General features: G+C 39.2%; 1 protein-coding gene across 7 annotated transcripts in view; it reads left to right on the top strand.

The window, feature by feature from the left end:
* The first annotated feature begins 9,508 nt into the window (after positions 1 to 9,508).
* Lrrc7 (leucine rich repeat containing 7) overlaps positions 9,509 to 26,531 on the top strand; it is a 505,524-nt gene continuing 488,501 nt past the window's right edge. For all 7 annotated transcript variants that reach the window (XM_029475023.2, XM_029475017.2, XM_029475018.2 and 4 more), the window contains exon 1: positions 9,509 to 10,206. In XM_029475023.2, the coding sequence (XP_029330883.1) occupies positions 10,205 to 10,206 (2 nt within the window). In that variant the 5' untranslated portion in view covers positions 9,509 to 10,204. The remainder of the gene's footprint in view (positions 10,207 to 26,531) is intronic.

The following is a 26,531-nucleotide window of genomic DNA, read 5'->3' on the forward strand; positions in this document are numbered from 1 at the left end:
CCGAATGGCAGAGAAGCACCTGAAAAAATGTTCAACATCCTTAATCATCAGGGAAATGCAAATCAAAACAACCCTGAGATTCCACCTCACACCAGTCAGAATGGCTAAGATCAAAATTTCAGGTGACAGCAGATGCTGGCGAGGATGTGGAGAAAGAGGAACACTCCTCCATTGTTGGTGGGATTGTAAGCTTGTACAACCACTCTGGAAATCAGTCTGGCGGTTCCTCAGAAAATTGGACATAGTACTACCGGAGGATCCAGCAATACCTCTCCTGGGCATATATCCAGAAGATGTCCCAACCCGTAAAAAGGACACATGCTCCACTATGTTCATAGCAGCCCTATTTATAATAGCCAGAAGCTGGAAAGAACCCAGATGTCCCTCAACAGAGGAATGGATACAGAAATTATGGTACATTTACACAATGGAGTACTACTCAGCTATTAAAAAGAATGAATTTATGAAATTCCTAGCCAAATGGATGGACCTGGAGGGCATCATCTTGAGTGAAGTAACACAATCACAAAAGAATTCACACAATATGTATTCACTGATAAGTGGATATTAGCCCAAAACTTAGGATACCCAAGATATAAGATACAATTTGCTAAACGCATGAAACTCAAGAAGAATGAAGACCAAAGTGTGGACACTGTGCCCCTTCTTAAAATTGGGAACAAAACACCCAGGGAAGGAGTTACAGAGACAAAGTTCATAGCTGTGATGAAAGGATGGACCATTTAGAGACTGCCATATCCAGGGATCCATCCCATAAGCAGCTTCTAAACGCTGACACCATTGCATACACTAGCAAGATTTTGCTGAAAGGACCCAAAGATAGCTGTCTCTTGTGAGACGATGCCGGGGCCTAGCAAACACAGGAGTGAATGTTCACAGTCAGCTATTGGATGTATCACAGGGCTCCCAATGAAGAAGCTAGAGAATGTACCCAAGGAGCTAAAGGGATCTGCAACCCTATTGTTGGAACAACATGATGTACTAACCAGAACCCCGGAGCTCTTGTCTCTAGCTGCATATGTATTGAAAGATGGCCTAGTCGGCCATCAATGGAAAGAGAGGCCCATTGGACTTGCAAACTTTATATGCCCCAATATAGGGGAATGCCAGGGCCATAAGAATGGAAATGGGTGGGTAGGGAAGTGGGGGGCACTATGGGGGACTTTTGGGATAGCATTGGAAATGTAATTGAGGAAAATATGTAATAAAAATATTAAAAAAAATCAGTTCTCAATTTCATATGGAAAAACAAACAAACAAACAAAAAACAGAATAGTTAAAACAATCCTGTACAAAAGAACTTCTGGAGATATCACCATCCCTGATTTCAAGATGTACTAGATAGAGAGCAATAGTAACAAAAACCACATATTAATGACATAAAAACAGGTTGATCAATGGAATCAAATCAAAGACCCAGAAATATATCCACACACCTATGGCACTTGATTTTTTTACAAAGAATCAAAACCATACAATGGCATCTTCAAAAACGGTGCTGGTCTAACTGGATGTCTGCATGAGAAGAATGCAAATAGATCGATATTCATCACCCTGCTAGTCTCTTCTTAGTCACAGCTGATTCTTCAGCCCATTCATCCACATCCATTGACTCAGAAAAGCAAAGGTTTTACTTTAGTGATTTTGAGCTCTTGTTAACCACAGCCAATTCTTCAGCTCTAGTTGACCAGTCACTGCACATAGGAGCAACAGGAACACCAACCTACCCAACAAAACTTTCAACCCCAAATTTATCCTGTCTATAAGAAATGCAGACAGAGGCAGGATACAGAGCAGAGACTGAGGGAATGGCCAAACAACTTGGGCAAGTTGGGCAATTGCCCCAACTTGAGACCTATTCTATGGGCAGCACCAAATCCTAACACTATTAATGATACACTTTTATGTTTGCAGACAGACTAGCATGGCTATCCTCTGAGAGAGTCTCCACTAACCAAAGACCTAGGCTGGACCTAGGCCCACACAGTTGTAGCAGATGTACAGCATGGTCTTCATGAGGGTCCTGAACAATCAGCGGGGGTTATCCCAAAAGCTGTTGCCTGTCTGTGGAATGTTTTTTGATCTGGGCTGCCTTGTCTGGTCTCAGTGGAAGAGGATGCACCTAGCCCTGCACAGGCTTGGTGTGCCAGGGTAGGGGATACCCTGGGGGCCTCCACCCTCTCAGAGGACAAGAAGGTGGGGAAGATTGCTAAAGGGAGTGACTTGGAGGAGGGGCAATAAGTGGGATATAAAGTGAATAAAGTGGATAAAATGGGGAATAAAAGAAAACTCTTTACTGCCTTCTGAAATATCACAAGCCATTCTCCATTATCTGTACTTTACTCAACATTCTTTTTGTTTGTTTATTTTTGTTTGGGTTTTTTTTTTCTTTGGTTTTTCGAGACAGGGTTTCTCTGTATAGTCCTGGCTGTCCTGGAACTCACTTTGTAGATTAGGCTGGCCTCAAACTCAGAAATCTGCCTGCTTCTGCCTCCCAAGTGCTGGGATTAAAGGCGTGCACCACCACGCCCGGCTTCTGCTTCTAGGCACCTACACAACAGCCCACTGAGTTTTGGACACACATTAGCTTTTCCAGTCCAAAGTTCCAAAGTACTTCCACAATCTTCCCCCAAACACAAGGTCTGGTCTGTGACAGCAATACTCCACAATTCTGATAACAATTTGCCTTAGTTAGGGTGACTAGTGTTATGATGAAACATCATGACTAAAATCAGGTTGAAGACGAAAGGGCTTATACTTCCACATTTCATCACAGAAGAAATTCAGTACAGGAACTCAAATAAGGAAAAAAAACAGAAAGTGGGAGATGATATAGAGTCCATGGAAGGATGCTGCATACTGGTTTGCTCATCATGGCTTGTTCAGCCTTATTACAGAATCTAGGATTACAACACTATCACAACACACAATGGGTTAGACTCTTCCTTATCAATCACTAATTAAGAAAACTAAAAAAAAAATTACAGCCGGCATTTTTTTTTCCAATTAAAGTTTCCTTCTTTCAGATAACTGTAACTTGTGTCAAGTTAACATAAAACTATCCAGCACACTTTGTTTCTAAGGAAACATCAATTTCTTTTCTGATTATAATCTATTATATCATATAATTTAACCTGTACTGGCCAGATTTTGTCAACTTGACACAAACTATAGTCATTTTGGGAGAGCCTAAATGGAAGAGATACCTTTATAAGATTGGATTGAAGGCCATTTTGTAGGCCATTTTCTTAACGAATGATTGATGTTGAAGAGTCCAGTCATTGTCTCCCATAGGTAGGCCCTGGGTTGTAAAATAATGCAAACTGAGGAAACAAAGAGGGAGCAAGTCACTAAGCAGGATTCCTCCATTGTCTCTGCTTCAATCCTAACCTCCAGGCTCTTTCCTTGAATGTCTGCCCTAACTTTACTTCATGATAGTTTGTTAGCTATAAGATGAAGCATATGTTTTTCCCCTAAGCTGCTTTTGCTCATGATGTTTATTACAGGAATAGAAAGCAGAATAGGATAAATCTATTGTTTTATGTTTATTTGTTGTTAAAGTTTGTATAGTTTACTTTGATAGTGATCTTTAGTGTTATTCCACTGTGATCTGAAAAGTTAGAACAAATAATTTAAATTATTTTTTATTTTCTAACCCATGCTTTGTGGCCAGGCATCCTATTTTGAAGAATGTTTTATAGACTTCTGAGTACTATATAAACTTTGTAAGTAACTTGAGATGATACAATTTAAGTCTGTAGTTTATTGTTCAGGATGATATATTTATCAATGAAAGTAAAGCATTAAGGTCTGCCACTACTTTTGTCTGGACCTATCTTTCCTTTATGTTTTGTGGAATTTATATATTTTTATAAAATTATTCACATCTACATTTAATGCACATGCACGTATATTCTTGATCTAACTTTTGATTAGTGTTTTCTTTATTAATGTGTAATGACCTTATTTATACTCTAATTACATTTTTACTTGAAGTCTATCTTTCAGAATACGAGAAGAGCTATTCCAGCCCATTTTCTGCTTCCATGTGTGCAGTACGTACATAGGTTTTCACCTCTTGACTTTGAATCTATCTTTGCAAGTGAAGTTAGCCTTTTGCATAGAATAAAGTGTTGGACTTTCTGTTTTGATCCAATAGGCTACTTTATATTTTTTAATGGATGAGTCAAAGATATTAACATTTGAGTTACTATTTAGATATTTAGTGGTGTGTATAAAAGTTTGGTACTTTTTCTTTGGTTAATTTGAATATCGTTTTTCTTTTCTTTTTCTCTTCTCCACATCTTAAAAGAATTTTTTGTCTTGGGAATGTGATAACTTGGGCTGGCAGTTATTGATCATCAGGATTTGAAATATAACATTCTAACTTATATGGCTCTTAAGGTTCCTATAAAAGGTCTGGTGTTATTCTGATAGGTTTTCCTTTGAAAGTTAATTAGTGTTTTTCTCTTGCTACTTCTTCTATGTTCTTAGCATACTCAATGTTTATATTATGACACAGAGAGTATCTTCTTGGGTTATTTCTCTTTGGGATTCTAAATGCACTTACATGTCCATATCATTTCTAATACTTGGAAATTTTTCTGTTATAATTTCACGAAATAATTTTTAACCCAGTAATTTTTGTCTCTGCACCTTCTTCTGTTACATAGATTCTTGGATTTAATCTCTTGATAATGCTTCAGTGTTCTTAAGTCTTATGTTCATGTATAGTTTTCTTCATTGCTGTCTGAATGCAATCTGTAATCACCCTTCTCTTCTGTCCCTGATACGCCTCCTTCTGCCTGGTCTATCTGTAATGCTTTCTATTGTGTCCTTATCTGATTCATTTCTGTTCATCAGTTATTGTTCATTTTTCAAGATACCAACCTCCTTGCTCAGTTTCCATTGGATGAAGTCTGGTGGTAATACTGGATATTTCTTTCATGTTGCTTTTTGATTCACTTATTTTGATCCTGAATTGACTTCTCTTCATTTATCTACTTATTTGAATCCTCTTTGAAGACACTAAATGTTTTTAAGGGGGAATTTTTAGTTCATTGTCCAGAATTCCAGTTATTTTATGATCTTTTCTTGCAGTTATTAAGGCATAAGCTATAAGGGGGTTACATTTATTTTTTTCATAGCTTTCTTGTTTTGTCTTGTGATTTACACATCTGTCTTTCAGTTCTTTGCTTCTTCCATTATGAATTTTTTCTTGGATTTTTGTTTGTTTGCTTGCTTTTTGGGCTTTTTGGAGGGGTCTTCTTAATGGCTAGTCTTCTCTTGGCTTTGCAACCTCCACTTGTGACATCTGTTCTATTAGTAGGTTATATTTTATTTTCTTCTAAGTTCCAGTAGTCTTTGTCCCATTATATAATTTTTATTGTTAGCTTTCAAGTTGATACCTAAATTAAAAAATAAACAATTTAATTAAAAAATGTTTCCTTTAATGGACAGAGAATGTTGAGTTTAAGAGAGCAGTCTCACAATAAAATCCATCTAACAAATATACTTGAAGAGTCTTACGGACCCAGGGTCATTTCTTACTCAAAAATTCTCCCTGACTTTTAACATTCAACACTGACAAAGCAACTATTTTTGTTTATAGTGCTCATTGAGGTTGATCTGCCCTGCCAAACCCTACCAGCTATGATATTATAAGACCTGTATCTCCATGAATCCAAAGCCAACAAAGTTTTCTCTTACCCCAGTCACCAAATATCTAAGAAAGTCAATTGTTTCAGGATATTAACAATTCTTAAAATTGACAGAAAATGTTGGCAAGGATGTGGAGAAAGAGGAACACTCCTTCATTGCTGGTGGGATTGCAAGCTGGTATAACCACTCTGGCGGTTCCTCAGAAAATTGGACATAGTACTACCAGAAGGTTCAGCAATTCTACTCCTGGGCATATACACAAAAGATGTTCCAACTTGTAATAAGGACACATGCTTTGCTATGTTCATAGCAGCCTTATTTATAATAGCCAGAAGCTGGAAAGAACCCAGATGTCCCTCAACAGAGGAATGGATACAGAAAATGTTAGGATACAGAAGGAGTGTCATTTACACAATGGAGTACTACTCAGCAATTAAAAACAATGAATTCATGAAATTCTTAGGTAAATGGATGGATCTGGAGGATATCATCCTGAATGAGATAACCCAAACACAAAAGAACACACATGATAAGCACTCACTGATAAGTAGATATTAGTCGAGAAACTTAAAATACCCAAGATACAATTTGCAAAACACATGAAACTCAAGAAGAAGGAAGACCAAAGTGAGGATAGTTCGTTCCTTCTTAGAATGGGGAACAAAATACCCGTGGAAGGAGTTACAGAGACAAAATTTGGAGCTAAGACAGAAGGAAGGACCATCCAGGGACTGCTGCGCCACTCAGGGATCCATCCCATAAACAACCACCAAACCCAGACACTATTGCATTTACCAACAAGATTTTGCTGACAAGACCTTGATATAGCTGTCTCCTGTGAGGGTATGCCAGTGCCTGGCAAATACAGAAGTGGATGCTTACAGTCAATTATTGGATGGAACACAGGGTCCCCAATGAAGGAGCTAGAGAAATACCCAAGGAGCTAAAGGAGTCTGTAGCCCTATAGGAGGAATAACAATATGTACTAACCCCCAGAGCTCATGTCTCTAGCTGCATATGTAGCAGAGGATGGCCTAGTAGACCATCAATGGGAGGAGAGGCCCTTGATCTTATGAAGATTCTATGCCCCAGTATAGGGGAATGCCAGGGCCAGGAAGTGCCAGTATGTGGGTTGGGGTGCAGGGGGCGGGGGTATAGAGGATTTTCGAAGACGAAACTAGGAAAGGGGATAGCATTTGAAATGTAAATGATGAAAACATCTAATAAAAAAATTGAAACACTGCCCTCTGTGTGTATAGTTTTACCTTAATCAAGAATTCCTCAAAGAGAATATCTTGGTAAATATTGCAGACATCAAGAAAGAATTATACACAAAGTTTTTGGCACCTAACAATTTAATATCATCATGCCTTTTATTTTCAAGTAAGGTTTAGACCTGCTCATCCTAGGAATAGATTATCATTTCAATGATTTTAATAGTATGAGTTAAAGAACTTGATTAGCACCTCATAAAATTTTATAGTTTAATATCTAACCATATGTAGATGCATATTGAATAGCTAGTCTTAAAACTCTCTGGTCTAACTTTGTAAATTGTGAATTTTTAGATGTCAAGCATCTGCATGAAGTTTTCTGAGTGTCATCTACATATAGTTAGAAGTAGTGTTGGAGACAGGAAAAGTTGGAGTTTAAAGACAAAAGAACATTTGCATTTCAGTAGTTCTACAATTCTGTGAAACCACTGACATCATCAGTACACTTCATTGTATAAATACTGAAGGTGGTCAAATTTCCTTCAAGGTTCATAAATAATAGTTGGGGGTGGGGGAGGTGTCCTGGGCCTTGTAGCCAAAACTTCTTCACTGTCACTTCTAGTGTTGTATTCACATTCCACCACAAAATGTCTTTTGTCTGGATATTTATGGCACAAAGTGAGATTATAATCTAAAGAAAAAGGAGAAAGAAGGCATGTGGTTTAAAATAAGATATTATGGTGGCACTGAATTTTAGTTTTGGGTTTCAAAAGTTTTCTCTCATTGGAAAGAAAAACAATTTCGCCTACCTAATGGGAGGACATCTTTTCGTTTATGAAGGCCAGAAGTTACTTGTAGCCAGCTGTGATGCTGGATAGAATTTGAAATGTTTTGATAGGAGAGTGGATCATCAAGTTAGAGTAAGAACTTCTGAGTTGTAATGCATACAGTTCTAAGCTCAGATGAGCTTTTTCTGTCTTTTTCATAAGGGTGGGCCCAACATACAGCTTTAGGAAAGACGTGAAAGACTGTGAGAAAGAACATTCTAAGCAGTACTGAAAAGAACTGGAAACTTGCAAAGGATGTCTTTAATGGTGCATAAGCCGTGATAAGCTATTTTAATAGATTTTCAATTCCTATCTAAATTTTTTCACAGCATCTCCTCCAGCTGAGACATTGTAACTTACAGCGAGATGTTCACAGAACAAATCTGGGAAAAAAAAAATAGAGTTCAACAAAGGTCAGCTTTAATAAAAGTGTCTTTTCAATATTTTTTGTCATTTCTTTGCCATTTTCAGAAGTTTTACACTGTTTCACAATGCTTTTTTCTTAAAAATCTGGTTTTCCAAAATGCACTCCTTTCCTCTTCTATATGTAAATTAAGGGAAGTCTCCCTAAGAGGCCACCAACCTTTTCACCTTGACCAGATAAAGAAGTAATCCTCTTCCATGACTATCTATAGATGAAGTCTTAGTCTCCAGTCTCTTCCTAGACAATTCCTGGCAGCCTGGGGTGGAGGAACGGTGCGATATTTAACCTTGAAGACTTTTCATATTCCAGATCTAAGATACATGCCAGCACTTTTGGGAGCCCACCCAACTCTGAGTAGCATCTGAATGTCACAGTCCACTGTCATTGGAGAGAAAAGGGGGAGGCTCCTAGCCCTATCACTTCTAAATCACAGAAGAATCCCGGGATAGAAGGAATTCGGTTTCGTCTAGAGAGCAGGGGTCTAAATATAGCACTAGTTTCATCACTATGCTTTTTAAAGCTTTTTGTACATGTCTGTATTTTTCTGTGTGTGCTTTCCGGTGAATATGTATGGAGGAGCGAATATTCCTGAGTTCGGGGCAGAAGGAGCAGGATTGTGAATAGATGAAAGGAAGTTGGGAAACACTTCTCATTTTTGCACATCCCCTGAACAGCAATCTCAGACCAAAATGGAAAGGGGTCTTGAAAACTGCCATTGACTCACTATATAGCCACTAGACTCAGAAGCAGACCTTTTTCTTGGGCAGCCTGCAACCTGCAGCCTGCAACGCAGGCAGGGAGAAAACCCCGAGGAGGCACTCCTGGCGGTCTCTTTGCTGAGATAGCAGGAGCGGCAGCCTGCGGAGCCACGCGCAGCGTCACTGAACTGGTGCGGGAGCACCCAGCGCACAGGCCTGGAGCCGCGGTGCTGGCGGATTCCCGGCGCTGCAGAACACCGTGCTGCCAGCAGGAGCGCCCCGGGCTGGTGGGAGAACGCCGGGGGAGCCCGCGCTGCCCCGTGCGAGCCTGATGACACCTGCTTTGTGTACTCCAGGCAACTGAGGGACCTAGAGAGCTCAGCTGGCAGTCTAAAAGCTGCCGGCGGTAACGGAACCAGAGAAAGCTAGAACATCTCATTTCTCCGCGGGACTGAGATCTTGCTCCTCCAAATTGCAGGGAGTCCAAGTAGAGGTCACAAGGGGCAAGCAAGGTAGTCCAAGAATGGCTGAGGTCTGGCAAGGTGGTGGTCATCCTCTCTGAGCCCTGGAAAATCTCCTTGACATTTTTCACACTTTGAAGCAGCTGCAGCTGGTGTCGTCGGAAAAGGGGGTGGGAGGAAAAAGAGGGGGCGGGGAGAGTGGGGAGTCACAGGCGCGAGCCAGGAGCAGCGCCTCGTCTGCCAATCCTGGCACCTGTGCGCCAAGACGCGGCACCACGGAGGACCCCGCTCCGGGCCAACCCTGGGCTCCAAGCCACGGCCACCCAGCCTCTGGGCAAGCGCGACCTGCAGCCGCCCACCCAAGACCCCCGCTGCCACCCGCAACTGCGGGAGCGCAGGAGCCCAGCCAGTGCTTGCTGCGCCCCGGGCCAAGGGGTCCCTCGCCCCTTCAGAGGCGTCGCGGCCAGCCGGGGCAGCAGCCGAGTTGGGTACACGATTCGCCCGCGCTGCCGTTCTCTTCTCCACCCAGGATTTATTGTCTGTGGAGCCTTCTGGGGGCGGGGAGGGAGCTGCGCCTCCGCCGCCGCCGCCGCCGCCGCCGCCACTGCTGCTGCTACGGTCGCTAGCGCGGCGCTCTGGGCGGGCGGAGGCCGGGGACTGGCCGCAGTGGTGCTCCGGGCGGGCTCCCGGCTCCCCAGGGGCGCCTCTCCTCTCCTGCACCTGAAGGGCAGTGGCACCATGGTCTGACACCGCATCTGCCTGGAGTCCCCTCTGCCTTTGCTTCGGAGGACTCCCCTACTGGCTTCACTGCGGACCCCAGAGCACTTTAAGGAGTAACCCTCAGCAGCTGCAAGGCCTTCGCTCCTTGGACCCTCATGGGTAGTTTCTGCTTCCGGCGATGTGAGTAGGGCATTGGGGGACCTCTGCCCACGGTCCAGGAGTGGGGATCTGGGAGGCTCAGGTGGCCCGGGTGCCTCAGCGTTGAGGCGGTTGCCGGTCTGTGGAATCCAGCGCTAGCTGGACAAGTGCTTAGGAGCCCGTCGCTTTGGATGGTCAAGGGACTCTAAAGGGTTACATATTGCGAAAAGGAAAGGTGAGGAGCGAGTGCGGGGAACTGATGCTGGGACCGCGGGGTCCTGAGAGATATGGCTTTCTGCATTTTTTTTATCCTGGGGTATCCAGTCTGCTTTCCCCGTGGTGTGTGAGGGATGGAGCAAGTGTGATCTACACACACACACACACACACACACACACACACACACACACTTGTGGCAGCACACACTTGTGCTTTCTCTTGGAAGGTGTATTACTGTCTTGGTGTCTATAAAGGAATTATTGGGGTGTGTGTCATTGAGGGTGAAAAGAAAAGGGTGGGGTTTGGGGAGAAGAATGGGATGGAAAAGAAGGAAAGACTAAAGGACAGAAAGAAGTGGGAAGGGATGGGGCGAGTGCTTTCCTTGGAGTCTGAGAAGATGCTTGGCTCTCTAAGCCAGGCAACTCCTTTGTGTTCTGTGAGAGAAGCTAGGGAACCTCACTGCTCCTGGTACAGCTCTGGGTCCCTTGGCATCCTCCGGGGTCTTTTGGGATTCAGGACATGCCTGGGATTGTATTTGAAAAAGGAGCAAAGACCGCCAATATTGGGGTAACTGTGACACCCTCCTTGCGGACAATTAGCTGGGCTACCAGAGATCTCCTATATCATCAAATTTAGAGTCAAGATGGGGGCGGGATGGGGGTGGGGGCTGCACAGATTGTCGTTAAAAACAGTGACTTCATAACCGAGATGGCTGCAAAATTGCTTCATTACACTACTTGGCCATCAGGGTTGGGGAGAGAAAAGATCCGCCTCCGCCCCCCACCCCCTTCTTGCTGGTTGCCCCTCCTCACCAAGGCACAAAGCAAGTGGCACCTCACCAGGCAGGGAAGGGGTTACTTTCACAACTCCTGGGAATCGGCCTCAGGAAGGAACCATCTGTGACTCCCACGTTCCTTTCCAAGTTCTCCATCAAAAGGAATCTCAGAAAGCAGGAGGGGGTGGGTGGGAATTGAGGCAGCGGGCCTCCACCTGCTCTTTGCTATTACTTTCCCTGTACACTTAAGCACATCGGAATTACCTGCAGTGGTAATTGGGTCAGCAGGAGAGCATGTGCACCCGAGTCTCTAGATGGGGCTCTGCTGATGGATGAGAAGCAATTTGTGTTTGAGCATATTTTAACCTGAGCAAAATTTCTAAGCACAATAGAGGTTTCATCGCGTGGGCGAGCAGAGTGCGTACCAGTGAAAGTGAACACGTGATCCCTCCAACGCAAGAGAAACTGTATTAGGAAGTAGCTTTTCTTTGTTTCAAGCTGAGCCTATGAGAAGCTCAGCATCCCAGTTGCTGAAGTTCCCTTTTATTTGTAATAAAGTTGACCAGAGGTGAAAGAAAGCGAAAGGGAACTCAGCCTGAGATGCCTCTTGTTTAGCAACATCCTACATTCTTTGTTACAACGTTCCCTGTTCCCTCCAGTACCCTCCATTCCGATATCTGGTCCCAGCTGGTTCCTAGTTTGAAATGATACATTCCCTCTGAGGGCATAGGTGAAAGTTCTTCAGACCCTGAGCACAAGCACGTGCACATGGGTGCTCTAGAACACCAAAAGCTGCTGCCTTTCTGAAACACGTGCTTCTGTCTCTGGTTCAAGCACTCCCAGTTGCTGGATTCTAGAGAACCACCTGGAGGTCTTGCTGGGAATGAATAGAGCAGTCTGCCTGGCTTCCTTGAAAATACTCATCACAACAGGGAAGGGAGAGAAAGCAAGGTTCAGGGGTGATTTTATTTCTCCTTAACTATCTGAGATTAAAGTTATTTAGAGGTGTACTTCGCAATATCTGTATTTGAGTTCCTCAGGTTTACAAAATGTCCTGAATGCTGATAATCTATTAATTTAGTGTAAGTGGAGGTGATTTCCTACCCAATCGTTAAGGGTAGTTACCTAACTTGGGGAATCTCTTACTTCCAAGAGACCTTAAAAAGCTGATGTCTTTAAAATTTGAGCTGTATATGTCCTACCTTGACAATGCCCTTCCACCACACCAAGATGTCATGGGAGAAAAGGCACCCTCAATTTCCAGAATATACCATGAGCTGAGAGATCTTTATGCACATTTCTTTTTAATTTAACTTCTCAAAAAGATGTGTGCTCACCATGGCAACCCTTGCCTCCCACATCCAGGCTCCTGCACATATGCAGCTTCAGAATTAGAACAACTTCATAAGAAATGAACTTGGTCCAATTACAGGAGCCATGTTTTATTCAGAATTTTAGCATGGCTTTAGGCAGGCATGAATATTTTCTCAATTAATATAACATTCCATTATATTTTGTAAGCTTTTAATTTTTCCAATATCTCCATATAATATAGAACATAAACATGAACAGTTTAGTGTACTTTTTATTTGCTTTGAATTTTTAGAAACTGTGAAGATATTGTTATTACAAATCTTTACTGCATATGAAAGGCATCCTGTATTACTATCAGATTGCTAATCTGGGGTATTTCCAGTACATAGTGCATGGTCATAATTGTAAAAAAAAAAAAAAAAAAAAAAGGCTCTATTTGAATTTAAAACACTACATTTTTACAATAGCTGAAAAGTTGTATATATTAGATTTTAATTGACATTAATATCTCACTGATGCTGTAATTTTGTTTGTTCAATGCCTGTAACCCAGGTGTAAGAATTGGTCACACATTCCACACGACTAAAACTTTACTTTACACCTAAACCAAGAATACACAGGGAAAGACTAATTGCTCATAAATTTATTGATGAGTTGTTTCTGGGTTGTTTTTTGTTTCTTTGTTTTTTGTTTGTTTACTCCACAAAAATTACTTCATGTTTTAGAAAATTCTAAACTTTGAAAATATGTGGTGCTCATTAAACTCAAGAATTATAGTAGCCACACATACCAGCAATGAAAACATTATTTTGTTCTCTTCAGCAACTTACTTTTCAGTGCATCCTTTGTACTCCTTTTTGGGAATAAGAGAGGTCTGATTGTTCATGGGTTTGCATCTTGACTTTCAGAACAATTCTAATCTGTGACACAGAGGACACATTCAGTTCATGTTACTCTTTTCTGACTCTGAATGATATCCCCATGGAATGATAAAGTGGAGAGTTTCTAGGATCTTCTGAGAAACTTGATGCTTTCTCTGGCAATCTCTAAGGACCACATCAGTCTCCCATTGGGTATTTTACTGTTTCTATATCAGAACATGGAATTTGAACATAAAACAATTTTAACAGCGTAAAGCTACTGTCTCTGGGGAAGTAACAAAGCAGAAAGTATGGTCTTTAAGAATCCTTGAATCGGGATTCACTAGGCCTACATTCACACCACCAAGCAAAGGCCATACTTAATTTATATCAGGATTCACTCTGTGTTACATATTATGGACTTTGTCAAATGCATAACATCTGACAACCATTTTAATATTATACAAAATGTTTTATTGCCGTAACAGCCTTTTATATCATACATGCTTATCTTCCCTCCACTGCAACTTTAGAAATGCTGAAATTTATACTCCTTAGTTTTGCCTTTTCCCATAATGTCATATAGTCAGATCGGCATGTGTTTGAATCAGTTTCTATGATTTACCAATATTTGCATATGCCTTGAAACATCAAATTATGGATTTGCATAATACTCAAAATTAAAAGTAAATGTACCATAAAGCAACAGTGTATGGAAGGATGTACAAATCAACAAACTTATATTTTAGGGGTTTTATTGCTGTGAAGAGATACCATGACTATAGAAACTAAAACATTTAGTTGGGACTGTCTTACTGTTTAGAGGTTAAGTTCATTTTAGTCAATAGCAAGAATCATGGCAGTGTGCAGACATGGATGGTACTCTACATCCAGAGTTACAAGTAGCAGGAAGAGAAAGGATCATCTGGCCTTACTTGAGAACTTAAGAGTAGACATGGAGAGACCCATGGCTCCAGCAGCATATGTAACAGAAGATGGCCATGGACATCAAGGGAAGGAGAGGCTCTTGGTCCTGAGAAGGCTCCATGCCCCAGTGTAGGGAAATGCAGGGAAGCATGAGTGGGTGGGTTGGTGACCCAGGCAGGGAGGAGCTTGGGGGCAGGGTTGAGGGGAGAAAAGGGGTTTTCAGAGGGGAAACCAGGAAAGAGGATAACATTTGAAATGTAAATAAAGAAAATATCTAATAAAAAAAGATAATAGTGACAAAAAAAAAGAGAGGGAGAATTTGAAACCTCAAAGCCCACCCCCAGTGAAAGGCTTTCTCCAACAAAACCACACCTCCTAATCCCTGTCAAGTAACTCCTCTTTCCTACAAAATGACCTATGTGGGCCATTCATATTCAAACCACAGCACTCCCCAGGAAAGTCCTAACTCTGTTCTTTGTGCAAGGTTTGAATCATTAGGAACACCCATATCTAGAGAAGTGGAGTAAGAGGAAGCTGGCCTTAGGAGCCTCCAGAGCAACTCTACAATCACCAATAACATGAAGATTAGTCGGCTAAACTGTTGCTGAGCTAGAAACCATTTCCAACCGGACAGAGTTCTGCAAGGAAAGTGGTTAGATGAAAGTCAGGTTAGATGAATATTTGTTAAACTTTTGGGTATAAGTCAGTTTTTCTGTGGTAATGAGTGTCTGTGTATGTACACTTACTTGTAGTGGTAGGATAGCAAACATTACAATAAGATAGCTTAAACAGTTCACTCTCTTCCTGTCCTGGAATTAGGTGTGTGCACTGAGGAGTCAGTGAACACTAAATGCCTGCTTTTCCTCACAGAAAACAGTGGTGAGCTGAACTCACACTGTTAGGCACCAGTCCCTAACCCCCAGGATGAGTAAAGAACAGAACTTCAAAATTGTACTGTAGGAAGCTTCATTCCCACTATTGCAAATACTGAATGTTTGAGGCTCGAAAAGGTTCAAAGGTGTGAACTGAAGCTCATGGAGTAAAAATCCAAAATGTTTTCAAGTTATGCATGTATTTATATATTTCCACCACTTCCTCTCCTCACCCCAATTCCTCTTCTGTTCTTCAGATCGAGAGCCTCTTACTTTATACTTATTTCTTTACATTTATACATATATTATACACATACAAAAACTACTTAGATCATTTGGTGTCGCTTTATGTACATGTGTTTAGGTACACTGATAACCTCTCAGTGTGGTTGCCTGAACAAAACTTACATTTTCTTGATTTATAAAGAAGTATATTCTGATCCAGATTTTCAAAAACCAGCTACATATTTGGCAACAACATATATTACTTTTGTGACTATCTTAACATGAGTATAAGAGATACTCTTGTTTGTATTCTAGGAATAATTAACTCATGGAAGAAGTGTTTTATCTCCTGTTAGAATATGTTACACTAAAATGAATTAAGAAAATTTCAGCAAAGCATGCAGGGTCAATATCTGTCACCTATTCTTAAACCATGATGGTAGATTTGATCAATAACCTCTTTGGAAGTGTCAGATAGGCTACTTACATTATTAATCAAAAGAGAAAGTTTATCATTTGTCACTCAAAGACACATGGAATATGTATTAAGTAAATGCATCTCCGGAGATTTCCCATGTTCACTCCGTTTCATTGATTGTTCATTGCTTTAATAAAATCTCCCCATCAGTTGTCATTTTAATACACATGAAACATGATACATTAATAGCAGTGATCAGGGATGACATCAAAGCTTATATTAGCATCAACATAATATATATAAACACTTTAACCATGGAGTCACTGTTTATACTGACTGACTTTCAAAAGATATTGTTTCTCCAGTTGCCCTGATTATCTTTGTTTTACACCAAGTTCAGGTTAGTTGAAAATTATCTTAAATTATGGGAGAGTTATAGTGTGCTGAAGGTCATGCCTATAACAAACATATTAGGCTAGAGACACACATGCTTTCACACATGTACACCTGTGTTCATATAAGGGCAGAATTACACTTTGTGGAATTTAAGGGATAAAGTAGGAACAAAACAACAACAAAAAAATGTGTTTCTATGAGGAGAGAGAGAGATAGAATAGCTGACCTGAAAAAGAAACTGTTTTGCTACTGTCATGCATTAACAGTTCACCATCAAATATTCCTAGGAAGAAAAAAGAACGTAGCATTATAAACAACAGGAAATCAGAAATAGCATAGAAAATCGGGGAGCCAACATCCGGAAAAGTTTGAATTAATTTGTTGAGAAAATTACCGTATTTTAAAGAGGAAAAATACCTTTGTGAGGAGGCAAAATATCTTTTAGAAGACTGCATAACCAGGCTATGGGATAATAGAACGAAACCAGAGTGAAGCTGAGACACTGTGTGCTATGAAGACATCAGTGTATTAAGATGGTGAATAATGGACAGAAAGCTGAGCTATGCCAGCTGAATACCAAGATATGCTGTGACACAGATGGTGTGACTAAAATAATTAAAATGTGTAGATAATTAGATTTCTTGAGTAGTAAATGCTCAGTGGTCTGTATTCACCATAATAGGCACCTCTCAGAGTCACAGAGGACGGAAAGGTACCTGGAACCACTTTCACCACATATGATGTGCCACTCAATGTTACGCAGAGATGGTGTACTTCATGACATAAAATTTTTTTCTTCTCCATTTCAAGTGCAATTAATTTTGTAAGACAATTATAAAGGCTATGGTGATTAAGTTATAAATACCTATATAAATGTTGAGTGAGTGTTAAACAGCAGAGATCTCCTGGGATAATACTGAGTGTGGAACAATATGTACAGGGCGTATATGCACACATGGTATGATGCTCTGTTTCTCAACATGTGTGACAAAAGAATCTACTTTTTCATTGCTTCTTAAAACATCAGAGCTGGACAAAATTCCAGAGGTTGCCCTATATAAGAAAGGAAGTTGAAGCACAGAGAAATGTGCTTCTTTGTTCTAGATCAAAGAGCTGTAAGTGGGAGCAACTTCTTGAGACCAGCTCATAGTGTCCAACCTTTGCCCACAAAACTACATGTACAGAAGTGTTGTAGCATTTATACCATAGGGCATGAGCAAGAACTTAATCCAATAGATACAGTCAACTGAGCCCTTAGCACCACACACTTATTTTTCATTTGGGTTTTGGACTAAATTTTTCACTAAGATTATATTTGGTTTAAGGTTTTTCAACAATTACCTTATATTTTCCCTTTGATTTTAATTATATAAAACACTTTAATATCATAAATGTAGCATTTATTAAGTATTCCATATTAGAAGATGCCTTTATTTATGAATTAATAATAATAATAAACATAGAATTAATTTTTACTATATTGAAGTATTCTAAATGTGATAGAGTCTATCTTAATGGAAACTAAAATTTTCTCTTAGGTTATTGATTTGTTTTATAATAATTCCAGCAACATGAATATTGGATGATGAGAGATGTACAATTCAGTCTGCATAAATAAATTTTTTTCTAAATTTGTTGATTTCGTTAGAGGCCAGTTGGTAAGTTTTCTTATACAAAACCAAATTATTTAAAATATTACAGCTTCATATAAAATGTTACCTTAAATATTGATTATGAAATAATTCTAATTTGGTAAGATAAAGGCATTACAATTGGAGTTTGTACAACACATCATTTTCTGTGTTTTACCCACCCTTCTGTGATTTGCTTATTAGTTTTCTCAACTCCAACACCCCAAATTTTTCTTCCATCTGGTGAAACTCAAAAGTTACAGGTTATATTACCTTAGCAATAACAAATTTCCCCTTCTCAATGTGTTTAGTATCTGTTATATCTTATTTGTTCTGTCACACGACAAATTGTAAGCAAATGACCCATGTGCTTTCTATGTGATAACTATACATTCTATAGCTTTGGTAATAGGGAAACCAAGGGAAAGACCCTGTTATTGTACAAACAAAACATGTTGACAGTTTTAGCAGTCCTGAAACTTAGATGTAAGCCTCTTAAGATATGTACTTACCTTATGGTCAGTGAAGCACAGAAACATTTGCAAACAAAAGTGTTAAGGAAATTAAACCTATAAATCCCATCTCACAATGATATTTAAGGCAGATTAGGGGGTTGTAAGGCAGCAATGTAGATAAAATGCTTGCTGTTGCAAGTGTGAGGTCCTATTCAGATCTCCAGAATAAATGTAAAAATGCTAAGTGTGGTGTAATAGATTTGTAATCCCAGTGCTGGCAAGGAAGATAGAAAGAGAATCCATGGAGCTTGATCTTAAACCAGTCTAACCACTTTGGTGAAATCCAGGTTAATTGAAAGACCTGTCTAAAAAAAAAAAAAAAAAAAAAAAAAAAAAAAAAAAAAAAAAAAAGAGGGAAGCAATTGAGGAAGGCACCCAATGTCCAATGTCACCACTTGCATCCATACAGGCACACAAACAAGAACATAGAAATGTAGCACGTACACGCACACATAAACACACACACACACACAGAGAGACAAAGACAGAGAGACACAGAGAGAGACACACACAGAGAGATTAAATCTTGTTAAAAATTGTAGGAATACCATAGTGACTAACTACTGCCTACTGAGCTGCATATCAACACAGACATTCCTCCCTCCCTTTCTGAACAGCTCTTACTCATTCTGGCCTTCAATGTGCAGTCTAAGGCTCGTGGGTGTGACAGAATGGAACATATTTCTGCAATCTGAGAGTGCAATCCCACACACCATACAACATGACACAGTCTGAATGTCCTATGTCTGTGCTGACAGGAAGACAAGATGCCAACCTCCACCAGCATGGGCCTCCGCTCACCCTCATAGTAACAACTGTTGTATCTTTCTGGTCTAGTTTTATTTAGTGAGATGGTATATAAAGATGTACTGTTCTACATGCTTGTGGTGGCTTACTTGTTAGATTTCTCATATTTAACATACCTAAATTTGCTTCCTGCAGTCAGAAAGCTTTTCAGTTAAATTCATACACAGCTGACAACAAGGTAGGATGTGAACATCAGGGACTATCTGATAAGGACATATTTTTTTTCTACTTCTGTATGTGAAGAAACTGCCCCAACTGACATGATGATTAACTTACAAATTAATATCATGAAGTAGATAAATATTAATAAGTTAACTTATGGCCAAATGTAGTGCCTCACACCCTGAAATCCCAGTACTCTGAGATTTCTGGATTGAGATCTCTGGATTGAGAACTAGAGGACAAGATTGTTGACAAATGAGCTACCCAATGAGACTAGGTTTCAAGAAATAAAAGAGGAAAAAAAGAGTATATCTCATATTGAGACAGATTCCCTACTCACTTACAAAACTAGCACATGGTAAGGGCAGGTTCAAGCAAGTGCATGTACACAGGGCTCCAGGGCTGTATATTCTTATTATCATAAATGTTTATGTAAATAAATGTATACATTTCTTGTCTCATACCAAGACCATCATCTTCTGTAGCAGTTGGCATGGCATGTACTTCATTTGTTCCAAAAGGCATGCTATGATGGAGACTGCTAACCATGTGCTTGTTGTGCCTGATGCATTTTCTGCTGCTGCTATAACTGAATTTTGAACTGAGATATTTTATAAAGGAAGCTTATTCAACACATAGAGTCTTGAGGCCCACAAGCTATGAGCTGCATTTAGTGAAACTCTTCTTGTTGTGGAAAATACAGAATCTAGATGCCTTGTAGTATATTAAATGGAGTGAGGCTGAGGCTCAGAGACAGAAGCAACCTAATTTTTATAATAGAACCACACTCAAATAACTCTTCAATTCATCCATCCATGAGTAGGCTCCATTCTCATGTTATAGTCAGACTGGGACATTGAAAATCCTAGGAAAACACTCCATCATTGAACTACACTCCTACCTTTTCCTCATCTCTTAAAGGTTCTTCCTGGCTCCATCTCTTAAACACCAGCAAGAGATGACTTTCAATATGGGTGTTGAGAAAATTTAAACTACAGTGGCCAGTATCTCTGCAGTTAGTCTTAGCTAAGTAAATTGACCTCTTTATTCTACATGAGGCCAGACAGCTCTATTGCTCATAGGTCTATCTCTTCTTTGCCTGTGTCAAGTTCCCACTATTTGCTGGACTGTGTTCTAAATATTCTCTCTTTTCTGACAGGATTTCATTATGGGATCAGGTGTGAAAAATAGAAATTCAAGAAAAGAAAGAAATCTGTATTTTGATTCTGGAAATATAGATTAATTCTTCCTTACTTAAATTCTGTTTACTAGCTTTAATATTATTGTTTAACAGTTTAACATTATAGAAGACAGATCATTTTATTGGGAGCTATGAGTTGCAGACCCAAGAGCTAACATTATAATAAACATAATGCCTGCTAGTGTTTCAACTGAGAACAAAGGCAACAGAAAGCCTTAGAATACCACTTCACAGTTTCACACTCTTTCCTTCTGGAGGAGAGACCATGAAAATTTTACCTTTGAACTGAATAATTATCACTGTCAATTGGTAAATTCTTTTTAGAGTAGTTAGTTGAAAGAATACCATATTGAATACACAGCAGTTTAATGAAGTACACCATTCTGTGAGTGCATTGTTTGCCTGCCTCTCTTTAAAAATCATCACACCTTTATGTTGTGTGGTTATAAGTGATCGTCATAGGATCCTATTCATACCATTGTTGTTTAAATAATAGTGGCTGGTTTAGATATGCATCCCAAGCCAGCACATGCAAAGGAACTCTCTCACTTTGTGTACTTCTAGGAAACTAGCTCATGTCTCAATATAGATTAGACACATGTCTCACTGTGTGAATGAATGACTGAATGGAATTGCCCAGTTACAATTCTCTAGGCCTTGGTAACACTTACACTATGATTGAATAACACTTTTCTTTCTGAGACAAGCATAGGAACATAGTTTCCAGCCTTTCGTTCCAGTTAGATGTGGTCTTGAAACATGCTTCAGCCAGAGTGACAAAAGCATCTTTTCTGAGAGAGGCATTTATGGGTCAGTAAGTTGTGGGCTCTTGTGTGGCAATGGTAAGAAAGAGTGTTGTGATGAAGTCTCCATTCATCTAGACCCTAAACAGGTACACCAAGTTACATACGTTCAGCAAGTATTCATTCAATATATAGCTTGACCAACACAGACTAGGCTGAGATTCAGGGGTTGTTATCAGAAATTACTACTAGGACTCCTTTTTCTCAGTCTAAGATGAATTCTAGTGAAGATAGATTTCTGATGTTCATTCAGTATATGGCATTGTGGTTTTAGAGATATTATATAAACATGCCTGTAATGTAATGATGAATCATGAACACAGTTCACTTAAGAACATCATGCATGTTTTAAATGTTTTTATTCTCAGTTTATAATTTTGTGTGTGTTTTCAAACACAGTCCAGCATCATCATGTTTTCTTATTCTGTGTATTTTTACGATAATTTTTTTAATGAAAAACCAAGCTGATTATTGTTGTAGCAGTAGAAAGGGTTAAGATAAAAATACGTGTTTTAGGTCTGCTCCTGAATTAAGTGAAGACAGTTAATGAAAAATAAAACTGGAGTCAAAAATTATTCTCTAACTTGAGAGATTAGATATGTGAAGGTACATGTTGCAAACTGTAGAATCTTGTAAAAGGAGATAATTTATTCAAATGCAGTTAGAACACTGACCTTATTAAGAAGGAAACCAAGTAACAGGCTAACATATAGAAGCAGCATAATTAATCAAAGTAAATGCACCTATGTAAAATTACTAGAAATACATTAAACATTTTATGGGGAAAAATAGGGCCTCCTTTTAAGGAAAAAAAATGTGTTTTCAAATAAATGAAAATTGGGTATGCAACAGAATGACTCATTTTATTTTGCTATCTTGGTTTCTTTTTAATTATTTTTTGGCATGAGAAGAAAGCATGAATACATACCCTCTTCTTCTGAATACTAATTTCTTCCACCGGTTTCTATTTTGCTTTATAGTTTAGAAAGGATGCTTGAGTTCTAGTCTTTTGTATACTGATTTCCTGGAATGAGAAAAGATTTGGCTCATGTTTAAAGTTTTTAGGCCCATTCTTGTTACATTAGCCAAAGCAAGTCACCTAAGCAGCCCAGCAAGACAAACAAGTAGTTTACTGAGATCTACATAGACATAAAGGCTCAGTGATAACATGAGGATGACAGGCCTTTTACCAAATCTGTATCTGTTTCTTGGTGGGGTTCTTTTTATTTGTTTGTTTGTTTGTTTGTTTGTTTATTATTTATTTATTATTATTTTGGCAAAAAGAAAGTTTGTATGTTTAGTATAGTGCCTTTAGGTGTACTACACCTTAGTTCCCCACTGTACTGAAACACACTTGTATGGCCAGCTGGAGCAGAAGAGTCAGCATAATTAGCAGGGGACCAGCACCATTGCAAAGAATCCTTTGCTTTACTGGGACTATTAATGCTGTTTAAGTGGAGCCTAGAAATTAGTGGTGATTAAGAAGAGACCAGCATCACTGAGGTGAAATTTGGGAAGTGTTTCCTGAAAGCACAGGAAAGCTGTGTTCCAGGGGCAGCCACAGTTGTGCCTTCTATTGGCAACCAAACTTGGTAATGTGCAAGAGTCACCCAGATGGTACTGGATTTGAAGGCATGAAATGGCCATGAAGAACAGCTGAGGCTTGGCATTGTGAGAGGCCAGGAGAGGCCACTGGTGAAGGTGCAGTCCTCAGTGGGAGTTGAAAGCTCAGCACTGAAGAAGTGATACAAAAAAGGAGGAACTTAGCACTAGGAAGAGAGCATATGAGGAGATACTGGTGCAGTTGCAGCCCAGTTGCAGCAAGTAATACCAGCAGTTTTGGAAGAAATTGTCTATTTTGAAGTGACTGGAATTTTATTACATTTTTATCTGTAAAGACTGTAGGAATTTAAAGTAATGTATGTTTTAATATGAGATCTTGGGGATAAATAAGGAAAGGTTGTGGCTCAGTAGTGATGTATTTGTGTCAATTGGACAAGGAGTCTGTTGTACTGGCTGATTTTTGGTCAACTTTCCATAAAACAAAGTCATCAGAGAGGATGAAAGAAGCCTCAGTTGATGAAATGCCTTTATGAGATCCACTTGTAAGACATTTTCTCAATTAGTGATCAATGGGAAAGGTCCCAGCATACTGGGCTGATGGTTCTGGGTTCTATAAGATAGCAGGTTGAGCAGGCTAGGGGGAGCAAACCAGTAAGCAGCATTCCCCCATGGCCTGCCTCTGTCTACATGAGCATCTGCCTACAGGTTTCTGTCCTGTTTGAGTTTCTGTCCTGACTTCCTTTGGTGATGAAGAAGTAGAAGCATAAGCTGAATAAACCCTTTCCTCCCCAAAGTGCTTTTTGGTTGTGATGTTTTGTTGCAGCACTAGAAACCCTAACTAAGATGGGTATGAACAAATTTTTGGTTTTCTTTGAATTTAAATGCATGTTCAAAACTTCCCAAGGTTTTCCCTTTGCTAAGGGAAACTATGGCTAAGTAGTAGAACACTAGGAAAATACATCCAGCTTAAAAATATAGATTTACACTCATTTAGTGCTTGGTGACAAAGAAATTTATATCTTTTGATGCACTGGAGCTTAGTTATGTAATAAAATTTTACCTTCCAGCCAGAATCTGGAGTTAGGGAGCCTTTCATATTTTAATAATGGGTGCACTTTATGAGATCTGAGGTGCTTATCAATACATACTGCTTGTAATTCTGTTTGATTACTGTATATTATTATGCCTTCAGCTTTGGATTCCATAGCTCATGTTGTTATTGTTTGTTTCCTTGGTTGTTTAAACCAGTAGGATCCTAAATTTTAGGAATAACAAAAAAAATCTCTGAAACACTGTTCCTTGGGTTTTTTTTTTTTTTCTTTTCATGATTTGTAGTCCTGTTGTCAAATGAAATTTTATAGAGACCACCAAAGATAGGTAAGAAGGCTGTGTTTAAAATGGCTGTTTTGTGTTCAAAAGTTGCCAAGCTAAAGCATGATTGTTTTATAATTTCTTATTTTTGTATTTCAACAAAAATAACTCTCCCAGTTAGGGAAATTAAATAAAAACAGGCTGAGCAAAGTGACTTGAATTGTCTTGTAAGTACAGATGGTTATATTATACTGGTTCTCATTGTTTGGTTGATTTATTTGATGTTCCCTACAAAAGGCTTTAAAAGAGGTTCACTTTATCACACCTACTATGAACATGCAGGTGTTTGGGGTTCCCCTCTTGCTGCTGCTTACTCTCCTGTGTTCTACTAAACAAGGAAACCGTAGAACGTACAAAACTTCAAGACATACCTATGATATGGCTTATCTAGCCGAGAAAGAAATCTGTAAAAGATCAAATGATTGCACCGAAGTCCAACTTGTTAAAACAATAAGTCTTTGTTGGGAATGAATATATGAGTTACACACAAGAACAAGGATAATTCAAAACAGTGCCGCACTAACATGCCCACCTCACCATGGATGATGGTTCACAAAAGCTCAGCCATGATCCTTCTGCAAACTTACAGGCAGGCAGCTAGACAGGGCCAGGAATCTTCTCTTGGCCGCTTGTCTAATCAAGCTGCCCCTTTGTATTTGTTTATTCATTCTGTTCAGGAGTCTCTGAGAACCTTGCAAGTTTCTACTTTCACAGACCTATGTCATTTTTTTAAGCCTCCTTAGCCTCATGAGGCCCTCCTTTCCTTCCTAGAATGTTTCAATTCATATGAAATGTTTTGTAAGATGGAAGCTTGGTTCAGAGGATGAGGACATCTCTATAGCATATCTTTGGTTTATACCTGCCACCTCCTAGGATCTCCTACTTTCTACATTTCCCTGTTGAGATTGGCTAAATATTTTATCAAATTATTTTCTGTAAGATGTTCAGCAAAAGAAGTTGTTCCTGGGGCAATGGTGTAAGGTTAGGTGAGTTCCTTTAGATTCTACATCTCTTATTCCTTGAGATAAAAATATAAGTAGGTGTTCTGTAGAAGCCTTGTGCACTAGAAGACAAAAGATTGTGTCATTCCAAGTTATTTTATCTATATTTCTGTCTTGCTATCTGCTATTCTGGCCTTTGAAACTTTAAAATACCTATCAAAATTGTATTTTTCTCGTATCTGTGGTTCAGTGACATGTGTATTAGATCACAGATTGCTTTCAAAGGTTTTCTGTTATTATTTTCTGACTAAGTGACCTTAGGAAGGTTAATAGTTTAAACAAAGCACATCACAATGTATTCATTTGAAGTAAAGACAACAATAACAATCAGGTGCTGATGCTTTAATGGTCCAATAATTTAGCCAAAATACAGCCTAGCATTAGTATTACCTCTATAATACTTTGGTTGTGCCTTTGTGACTATCTTGCCCCTCCCTCACCAAAACAACTTATTAATTTGGCATTCACTTGGGGATTAATATTTGTCTTGTTTCTGTCAAAGTCCAGCTTTACCTCTTACCTGACCAAACACTGGTATGCATGGAAATGCCTGAGGACTGAGGTCATTTAATATGCTACTGAGGACACTTGGCAAATTTTCATTTTCCTCTCTATATGAACAGAGTGGTTACAGAGTAGAAAGCTCTCCCATCCTCTTCTCATGGACATTGTATGTTTAGCAGGATAACAGACACAATGTCCCATACATTTTTACAGAGATGCTCCACTAACCCCTAACTAACCTTTCTGATCCTTGTTAATGTTTTGTCTCAAACATTTATAAAATTACTTTTTTGATTTTACTTACAAATTGAATAAGAAAAGATAAAAGAACAGCAATTCAGTGCAGGAATATATGTATTACGTATATTCCATTTTATTCATATAATCTGATATAATCCTCATCAGCTCTGTGAAATAATATGATGTCAGGAAAAGAATAATGCTAAATTATCATGTAATACCACTATAATATAATATATCATTATATAATCACTTTGACTGTTGAATTTCTTTGTGCCAATCCATCAATCAAACTGCATAGACTTAAAAATGAACATTTAAAGAAAAGCTAGAAAATTATATAAATGTTTAGAATGCCAGGAAAATTCCATGTTACAGAATATTCTAATTATTTTTATTTTTCAGGTAATATCTGAAATATTTGCTATTTTTATAGATCAGGCTATACCTCAGTAGTCTAATCCAGCCATGAACCATTTAGGCTAAAATAACGATCAGGTGCTCAAGTGTGCCTACTGGTGGGCAAGACTTTTACGGTACAGCCAACCATTCTGTCCATTTGAAT

The sequence above is a fragment of the Mus caroli genome, unplaced genomic scaffold (genome assembly GCF_978045245.1).
Source record: "Mus caroli unplaced genomic scaffold, Mus_caroli_1 scaffold_3, whole genome shotgun sequence".
Taxonomy (NCBI): domain Eukaryota; kingdom Metazoa; phylum Chordata; class Mammalia; order Rodentia; family Muridae; genus Mus; species Mus caroli.